Raw genomic sequence first — 10,509 nt, 5'->3', positions numbered from 1 at the left:
TCTCTGCATCTTTTTCTTTACATGGTAGAGTTGTAGACTTGTATGGAAACAGTGATGAACTGTGTCCACAGACAATAGTTTGTATTAGTATTTTCAGTGACACCATCCAAAATTGGCTTCTGGCTGCTTTTCCTTGTAAACATTCCAGATTCATAGATTTTTTTTTTTTTCGTATAGTGTAGAAGGTGAAATCTCCATGTATATTTATGAAAATAAAAGATTCGTTTTGTGTCGTCTCGCCGGCAGTTGCAGGTCTTCGGTGTTTAGGGCAATCCATCTGTTTTGTGGAGTTTGTGCTAAACTGGCACTGCCTCTCAGGAGGGGCGAACCTGCAGCTATTATTCCCCCCAAAAATCAAGTTAGTTACCATTTCAATGGCAGAAGAGCCTGAGCTATTGGTAGTTTTCAAGTGTGGCGTGAAAGGGAATAGCTGTAAAATATATTGATGCTGAACCCCTCTCCATTGATAGGCCACAGCGCGTGAACAATCTTCAGCCTGCAAAGACACTGGGCCGCTGCATGGCCAATCTGACACAATTAGGGTGAAACGGGCCAGAAAATACTATTCTCTCCCATTCTCCTCCATCAATCGGGGCTTAAAAACTCTGCAGAATGAGAGGCAGGAGGAGGAGAGAAAAAGAGGGGGGAGTGACAATTAGTGAGAGCTCTAAAAAAGGGGGGGGGGGGGGGGGACAGAACAGCGAGGCAAGTTGTCACAGAAGTTTCTCTCTTGGCGTTTTTTTTTTCCTCTGGTGGAGCAGATTTGTTTTTCTGAAAAATAGAAGCAGTGAAGTTGCAGATGTGAGCTTCTTGCGGAGGAATGCATTTTGCAAGCGCCCCCCTCTTCCTCCTCCGCCTTCTCCTCCACTTCTTCTTCCCCCTCCTCCTCTTCTTCTTCCCCTCTCCTTCCCTCTTTCGCTTGTGTTTTGCTACAGGAGGTGGGGGGACCACACAGATCCTAGGTTTCATGCAAAGAAATATTATAAACACGTCCATGCAGCCGATCTCGTCGTGCGCCGAAGGGGGAGATTAGTGCGCAGAGTTGCGCCGCTGCGGGCCTTGAAACGGGTCCCACGACTGACTCCTCAGCGAGGACCAATCGGTGTGCAGGGTTGTAAATGAGTAGAGAGGGAGGGAGAGAGCAGGGGGAGAACTTTTCTTTCTCTCTCTCTTTTTTTTTTTTTTTTTTCTCGACAGAAGGAGGGGTGTTGTGGGGAAATGCTCGGCGGACCGTGAAGCGTAACAGCCAGAAAGAAGAGGGACAAAGACGCACATAGCGGGACAAAATGCGACAGGGAGAAACCTCCAACAACTAAAAACAACAACTCGGGAATGCGTGGATGGATTCAAAGTAGCGGCTCGGGGAGAAGAAATGACAAGAAGTAGACGTTCGAGTGTGCTGCTCTCTTGAGTTGTGGACAATAAGTGTGGTCAGGCTGCGCGTTAACTTTGGAGATAGCCGTGCGGCGCGTGAGGGGACATCTCAGGTCTGATCCGGAGGCAACAGGCTGCAGTTTGGACATGTTTCCCGGAATGACTCTTCTTCTTCTTCTTCTTCTTCTTCCAACCAACCGTGGAGATTTCCCCGAGTCCGATCCTCCAGCAGAGCCCACCGGGAGCAGGAAAACCCATCGAAGGAACAAGTTAGTAAACGAGGCGCGCTGGTAGTTTCGCCTTTAATGTGGAATCTCTCAGTGGATGTAAGTCTGGAAGTTTGGAGACTTTGAGCTGCCCTGGTCCTAAATGTGCTGCTGGAAAACGTGCACGCCACCGAAGTAGACCTCCATTCAAGCATGAGATGTTGGTGCAGCGCCCTGGCACTTCTCCCATGGGTGCTGGTGGCCTTAGATGCCCAACTGATCTGCTGGCAGGCGCTGCTCCGGTGCCACGACGAGCCCGAGTGCGACCTCGCCTACAACCAGTACCTCGCCGCTTGCGAGGGTAACATCAGGGGCACGAGGAGGCAGTGTCCCAGCCACTGCATCAACGCGCTCATCCGGCTCAACCACACCCGCAGCGGGCCCGACCTGGAGACCTGCGACTGCGCGCAGGACCTGGACTGCCTGAGCGCCAAGCGCGCCATCGAGCCGTGTCTGCCCCGCAGGCACCCGAGCGACGCCGGGGGGATCGGCTGCATGGAGGCCCGGCAGCGCTGCGAGGAGGACAGCAACTGCCACACCTCCCTGGCGGCCTATTTGTCCTACTGCGGGCAGCTGTTCAACGGCCGGAAGTGCTCCTCCAAGTGTAAGGCCACCATCCAGCAGATGCTGTTCATCCCGAACGGCGCGCTGCTGAACCGCTGCGTCTGCGACGGGGTGGAGAGACCCTTCTGTGAAGTGGTCAAGGAGAACATGAGCAAGCTCTGCTCCATAGGGGACCACAGTGTGATCTCCGACCAGCCCGACGTGGATGACCTCTACGAGGACGAGGACTATGACCCCAAGAGTGACAGAGAGGAGGTGTACATCGAGAACTCCTCCTCTTCCCAGATGTTATCCAGCTGCACGGCCTGCGTGTTTCTCACTGCTGCATGGATATTGTACTGAGATGCTTCAGGCTTCTGTTGGATTTACCAATGAAAGGGTGACACTGTTTGAGATAAGTGCAAGAAAAACCCCCGGATTCATGAGGGATTACGCTCACAGACACTAGATGAGGCTTGCTGGTGGAGGACTTGAGCCCAGAGAGCACAGTTTGCATTGTAACCCTCGACGCACATCTCACTCAGGAATACAGTCCTACTCATCCACGAGTCAGTCCATCACACGTGTGGCCTTCACAGTGCTCGGGGTCACCAAGCTAAAAGTCTGTGGGTTTTCCGGGTGACAGTGAGAGGAACGGAAACCAAACTTTGTCGCCGGGCATTTTCTGTCCCTTTAAGCAGCTCCTGTTTATTTGGATTGGTGTAAATGGTACTTGAAGTGTGGCTTTATTAAGACCTTAGACAAACATTGGACCCATCCAGGCTCTGTTTGCTCTGCTCTCCATTTCAGAGGGTGGTGGGTGTGGGGGGCTGTTGTATTGTCGGAGTAACCACACTTCAAATATTTGTGTGAAAGTCCAGAAGACATGGCAAGGGTGTGGGTATCAAGTACTTAAATTAACTGAAGCCCCTCTTCACAGCACTCTTTGGTGTTCCCCTTCCCCCCATTTGAGATTGTTTTATTGTACTTTTCCTGAGACCGCCTCCTTCTCCCCCTCCACCCCCCCTCTCCACTGCCTGCCACCTCCTAATGCCTTTAAAAGACCCCTGTCTTTATTGCTGCTTTCACACTGCTCCAACACCCCAGCAAACCCTGACAGCTGCTGGTGTGAACGGGTCAACTCAGCGTACCTGCAGTCTGTCCCCCAACACCAGGCCTGTCAGGGGCTTTTATACCTGGACTGACACTGCTTTGATGGGCCCGATGTGGGGCCACCACCATGTCCAAGTTCAGCCTTAACGTGTGAAAACTAAACTGTGTGAAGTTGTTGCACCACCTTTTTGTTTTTATTTTTATGAGCCTGTTGAACACTAGCACTGTAAAACGAGGATTTTTAGTTTTTGTTCACTCAGCTCAGCTCATTTTTCTAGTCGGTTCCAACTGGCTGCAAGAAACGTGTCCTGAAATTCATCTGTCTTAAAAAGCATCCTGGGTTTTATTTTTGTATTTTTTTTTCTCACAATAGTACAGCATTAGGAATCATTTATTAGCAAGATTGTTTGTTGTATTTGTATGACGTTACTTAATTTGTTTAATTATAAATTATTCAAATCCTTTAATTCTATCGTGAAATAAAAAGAATCATTTTAATTTGAGGGACACAAACATAGTATAAAATGTTGAGCTGTTTTTTAACAGCTGGACAACAGATGGATGCTCTTTGCATTCACACAAAAATAAAAACCTGCAGTTTTTCTGCAATAACAGTGTAAGTGTGCTAAGATAAAACAGCTTTTCTGGACTCAAAAGATATTAAAATAAATCAGAGGAGACGATTCCCATTTGAACTCTGTTTTAAAGACTTGTGTCTAAAACATAGATGTCCTGCTGTGTTTAATCCATTTTTATTTCCAATTCAGGTTTGAAATTGTGAAGAAAAAAAAAACAGATTCTGGACTTATATAGATTTACATCATTTCAGATAGAAATCTTTATTTGCTGGATATTTCTCGAAGATAAGCCAGAGACGATGCATCTGAAATACATTTAAGCAAAATAGTTGAGAGTATTGATCCTTCTCTAATGTGTCAAAACTCACATTGCGATTCAATTTAAATTCTCGCGTAAATGCAACATGCTTTTGTAGTGAGAAAACCTTTTTTTTTTTTTTCTTCGTCTTAACATACCCTCACTGAGTGGCTGAGATGGGTCAGTCGGGTCGAGTGAGGTTGGCAACAAATGGTGAACTACTTTTACCAAATGGCCGAGCAGGAAGTGGACTTGCTCATTAGATGGAAATGAAGGATTGTTAAGTGAAACCCAGTAAACCAACAGAGCAGAACTAAGCAGCGTCACAGCAGAGTGTGAACATCCAGATCGTTGGTCTTGACGTGAGCCGTCCATCACAGCTGCAGGGCTTCTTACTGAGGATCACACAGCTGGAGGAGGCTGGGAGTCGTACTAACCAAATGAGGTCTTCGCATTTGTTTCTATTGAATGTTTCACATACAGGATTGCCACCAAGTGCTTTCTGAGTCTCACACAGCTCAAATCTAGATTTAGATTAAATCACTCCCAGAGATTCAGTTGATTTCATTAGAAGATGTACTTTAAAAACCTTTATTTCCTCAACCAAGCGCAACATATGTATTTGTAATAGCACACTTTTATTAGAATTTTAACGACTTCATGCTAATGTCTCTCTTTTCTCAGTCTGTTAAGTTGTCAAAAAAGGGAAATTCACAAAGTTTGTCATTAGTTTGGATCACTTGTATTAAAACCTGCCAGTCTGTGTCTTTGCCACTTGAAATGAAGTCTTGAACCGTGTCGTTGAGTGTTAAATTATGAAGCTAGAATATGAAGAATGTGTATATTTTATACGATCATATGCAGTGTCGCATAAATGCCTTTTTAATATAAACACACGAATGTAGCACAATGAAAAACAGAAAGTGATCTTAGACTTTTTCAATTTCTCATCTCATCTTGTGACAGCAATAGTAAACACTTCAGAGCAGTGTCTTCCTCGTGGAAGGGTGAGTTTTATAATAAAATGTTGATGACCTACAGCAGTGTTGTGATGTGATTTATTCACAGAAGGACTCCCAACAGTCATATTCAATCTGTGGCTATGTTACACTTTTTTAATCTTGTGTGTGTGCAGATTTCTGAAAGTTTTTACATGTAAGAAGAATTTCTTTATGTTGAATGATGTATATAAGAAATAATGTATGGAGTCAGGTAAAGGTTTCATTGAATCTTTATTAAATAACAGCATACCTGGACATCATATGTGGCTCTTTAGCTCTGCTTGACCAGCTCTCTGGGTGACACAAATCAAGAATAAAATGAAAATTACTGTTATTATTGGCTTTATTAGGTCTAAAATAGACACATTTTGACATGTTATTGACTATTATTACAATATTGGTTGTATCTTGTGTCTTGGCTTGCAGAACGAGTCATTTTTACTTCGCAAAATTGCTGTTTCATACAAAAAAATATTGTTAATCTGTTCATCAAAAAAATTCTTTAGTTATTTATTGAACTCAAAATGTTGAAAGATTTAATCAGACTGGGGCTTTGAGAAAAAAGTACATGAAGCAGCAGTAGCTCATAAATATCTGGTGAAAAAACTGCTTTTTATCACGAGTTCATTTCCATTGAGCAAAGCTCAAGTCAACCTATGTCTTGACTCAACTAGCATGAACAACAGCTGTTCATCTGGAAACTTCATGCAAGGGAAATTATATCTACGGTACCTTTTTTTTTTTTTTTAAATCAAGTTTGAAGTTGAATTAAAAATAGAAAGCTGTGTCCAAGTAAAATCTCATTGATCAGCCTTTAAAAAAATTATATCTTTAATTGAGAAAGTGTTCACTTCACTCCGGATATAGAAGAGCTGACCACTCCTCTTTACTTTAAATTTTGAAGTATTTAACTGGCATTACTGATGGAATAGCGTTCATCAGGGCCGATACATTTGAACAACTGAAGAGAAGGTGAAATGTGTGAACCATCATAGCTTCAGGTTAAATTTAACTTTCTCATTTTTTGGGGGGGATCGTTTGTAAGTTTTGAGATTGAAGCATTTTCAATTCCAGGTACAAAGATTATTAGAGGCATTTTGAAAACTTGTTTACGTGTGTGAAGAATTTACCTTGTAGAGTTATGAAGGGATTTGATGTATTATTTAATAGGTTGCCATGAGGTCACGATCAGGAAAATATGGCTGTTTGGTTACTCGTTTGCATTTTGTGGAGATTCTTTTATTTATCTTCTAAGAGATGCTAAAGTATTTTGAGGATCATAATGTCAATATCAATCAAACATCTTCACTCTCTGATTTCATCCTCTTCATCCTTGAACATTCATACGTTATGTGATTGATAACACAGAATATCCAGCACAACATTATGAATCATATTGTCAACATCATTTCCCAGTTGCTGTACTTTGTTATAAACACTGGTTACTTAGTGAATGAATGAGAAGTTTGAATGTTGCCGTTTTCTGTAGTGTGTGACAAACTACAGCAAGCTTCCTCAACACCCACTGAGGTATTTACATCATTAACAAATAGTGAAAGAGTTGCTGCTCAGTGTGAGCTCCACACCTGTTCTTTACAGGAGACATTCTGGGTCCTCGTGAACAGTAAAGAATGAATCTCAACAGCAGCAGTTACTAAAACGCTAAGAAATTCATATTATGACTGAGACTAATAAAGGCATCGGACTTTCTCTCGGAAACACAAGTTGCTCTGGATGTGTGGTTGTCAGTTTTACCTCTGGCTTGTGTGTGGAGACCCTCGGAGGGGACGTGCACCATGCAAATTGTCCTGCCTGTTATAGAACAGCAAAGCATTTTCCTGAATCCAAGAAATCTCCAGGTTTTTTTCTTTAGAAGTTTAAGAGGCAGGAAGCAATTCAAAGACCACATTGTGTATTTATAATCTTTCAAAAAGCTATAAAAAAAAAAAAAAAAAAAGGAAATGTCTCCTTAAACATTTAAGATGTTGCTCAAGTCAGGTAGAAATGCAACAGTACGCAAAGGTAACAGACAACTAAACTGAAGAATTTACCACTTTACTGGAGGAGTAAAGTTTGTGGCAAATCACTGAAGTCTCTGTCTGTAAAGAATTTCCACGCAGCCTTTTCCTTACTCTTCAATAACCACAGGAATCCTTGAGCACATCCAACTGTCTGACGTAAAAAAAAAACTGCAGGACGGGGCGACACAGTGGCCTCCAGCCGCCGTGTGCACTTTGTAGTTTTGTTCCAAGTGTCTTTCTTCCAGTCTGTCGTGACGATTACTACTACGAGCGCTCCAACACAACCACCCTGTCCCCTTCCTCAGCCTCCTCCGTCCTCTCCACCTTCCACTCTGGGATCAAAATCAAAACAAACAGGAGCAGCGCGGCCTCGGGGAGTCGCCTGTGTGGAGGGAATGAGAAACAGCAGGAGGGGTTTACAGAGGCCGCACTGTGCTGGAGCCCATTTTCTAAATTATCTTTATTCAGCGTGTCTTTGAAACAAACTTTCTCTGACTCCCTCCTCCTGGACATGCACTCTCCTCCTCACGGTACCAAGGAGTGACCCGGGAGGGGGGGGGGGGGAGGGGGGAGTCCTGTCTCTGACACAAACAATGATCCTTTCATTACAGCCATGGAGAAGCTGTGAATGGCTGGAAGTTCAGAGCACCTTTTCTTCAGGTCAAAAAAGCCGAGGCCTTGTTCTAATGGTCGCGAGACACTTCACAATGCTGGAGGTTGTGGCTCACAAGAGGAGACCTTGTGGTGTCTTGGAGGATGGCGTAGTCAGTAGTCTGAGCTCAAGGTTTCCACGTTAGAATCTCAGTGTCTGGACCGCATTACTGGAAGGATATTCGATTTTCGCTTCATGGAGAGAGAGGGGGGGGGGGGGGGGGGGGGGGGGGGGGGTCAATAAAAACTGGCAGTACTCCCAGAAACAAGCAACAAAAGCAAGGGTCAAAATTGCATCCAAACTTTTTCTGGCAGCAGCGGGCTCATGGCTTGATTAAAGCAACTAAAGCCAGCCAACACTACGGGCACCCACAGCCAATTAGAGCACTCTTCCTCCTCCTCTTCCTCCACATCTCTCGAAGATTTCTCTTGCCAACCCGTTGGTTCTGGACACCCGGGGCTTCGCCGCTCTCTGCTCAGCTCTGCTTGGGCCTGGGAGTGATTTACACCTGGCATGCCAGGTGAATGTCATTAACCAGATGGTGGGGCAAAAAACAACCCCCCCCCCCCCACGGGAGTCCTGAGTTTGAAAACCGCTTGTTAAACCTTCGGCAGCTCCAGCTGCAGTTTGTGTTTCACTGCGTTCAAGGAGACACAGAGATGCACCCGGTTTGGATTTGTTCGTACTTCAAGCTGTGTATAGGACAAAGAAAACATCGTTTTTATAGTTGCGATTGTCACACCTTTAATTAGGAAGTACTTGGGTCAGGAAGATAACTGGTTAGCGTCTGGGAGTTGCTTCAGGAGTTTGAGTTTGTATGTTCTCTCTGTGTCTCTGGTCTCGTCCCAACGGTATAAAACTCTTTGCACTTATAGGTTTTTTTGGTCACTCTAAAATTACCCATAGGTGTAAATGTGATTGGTTGATGGACTGGAAACCTGCCACATAAACTTAGACCGGCTCCAGCACTCAGTAGCCCTGGATTAGATAAAGAGGGGCATTTAGCACAGTTAGTATCAAACGGCATTTTTTTTAATGCCACACTGTGAATGTGTTCATCTACCTTTGCTTAAAACTCAGTAGTTTTGGCAATGACTCATATCCAGTAACATGTTGATACAAACGTTATGGTTAATCAAACAACACAAGTTGTAGTGCTGCTTTTGTTGTACATGGAAACAGCTGCAAAACCGGCGTAACTGTTACTATTCCACCAGTCTCCTGTTTACTGTATTATGCACTTAATAAATGTGTTTTTTAGTTCTGCTAAAAAACACATTTTTTGTGATCTACCATCTGAATGCTAACATTCAGATGGTAGATCAGCTTCTTGCTGTAACTAAATGACTGTCTATTTTCGCACTCTTCGTCTACTTTGTCTCATTATATAGTGTAGTGTTTTTCAACCTTTTTTGAGCCAAGGCACACTTTTTTCTTTGGAAAAATCTCGAGGCACACCACCAACCGAAAATATTAAAATTTTAAACTCTGTAGTCTATATTAACAATATAAAGTCATTCTCATCAATGCTTTATCAACAGGAATCAAATAAATACAGAAAAAAGTATTTCCCAATTTCTTTTTTTAATTTTTACTCACTCAGTGTGAAACCTGGACCTGATGGATGAACACAGAGCTGATATCCTGGTTAGCTTCTTCCTTTTCAAAAACTTCTCCATCACTGTCACTGACACAGTACTTTGATACAAGATGGGAGCAGCAGGTGGTGGTGATTAACCAGACTGACGTCTGTTAAGTTTCAATTTCACCGGCAACATTCTGTGCTGCCATCTAGTGGTGAAGAGTATTGTAGCGATCACGGAGTTGGTCGCTGCAGGGCATAATGGGAGTTCAGGTTATGTGTTGCCGGAGGTTATTGATGGTTATTGTTGGGGTTGTTGTGTGTGTTGATTTGTGCTTGTGTTGTGTTTTTGTTCCATCTAATTTGGTTTGGTTTGATGGATGTTGGTGTGCAACCATGAATGAGAAATGTGTGGTGTGGAGTTTCATCCTGTTATGAACTTCTTGTTGTGTGTGTTCATGTCAGAGTAAAAGCTTCTGGTGTTCAACTGGTAGAATAGAATTTTGACTCAGAGCCATTCTTCTGTGGCCCCCTGTGAGAGTAAATGTTTTCTTAGAGAAAATGTGAAATTGGATAATTTCCCATGGCACACCTGACTATATCTTGGGCACAGTGGTTGAAAAACACTGATATAGTGCACCTCACTTTTAAAAAAAGTAACTAAATTAAAAGAATAGAGGGTAGCTTGACAATGAAGACAGATCAGAAACACCTTCTCCTTGACTTCAGAGAAATGGAAAATCTGTCTCAAATTAGCAAATATTTACTTTTTCAAATGTACACTATTTGTTTACTTTATTGAAGAAGTTCACCAGTACTTTGTGTAATCATATGCAATCAGTATGTGATCTTCTTCTCATTTATTCCACTTTCTGTTGACTTCATTAGTTGTCATTTATAGTGATTTGGCTGAATGTTGTTCCATTGATTGAACATCAAGCTTGATAACTTCTGTCCTGATGTTTGTTTCCCCTCCTATGTTTTTACCAACGAATTCACTTAACTTATCCACCTTATGAATCTGTTCAATACATACATGAAATATTATAGTTTGTCTATACTTGTGAGTTCAATGTAGATC

General features: G+C 43.2%; 1 protein-coding gene across 1 annotated transcript; it reads left to right on the top strand.

Annotated features, from left to right (window-relative positions):
• Positions 1-1,265: 1,265 nt before the first annotated feature.
• On the top strand, positions 1,266-3,239 carry LOC308130309 (growth arrest-specific protein 1). The gene has a single exon (XM_080496593.1). The coding sequence runs from the start codon at positions 1,794-1,796 to the stop codon at positions 2,544-2,546; it is 753 nt and encodes a 250-aa protein (XP_080352719.1). The 5' UTR covers positions 1,266-1,793; the 3' UTR covers positions 2,547-3,239.
• Positions 3,240-10,509: the final 7,270 nt, after the last annotated feature.

Source organism: Blennius ocellaris (genome assembly GCF_963422515.1).
Source record: "Blennius ocellaris genome assembly, chromosome: 1".
Taxonomy (NCBI): domain Eukaryota; kingdom Metazoa; phylum Chordata; class Actinopteri; order Blenniiformes; family Blenniidae; genus Blennius; species Blennius ocellaris.
This window is presented reverse-complemented; position numbering and strand designations above follow the sequence as displayed.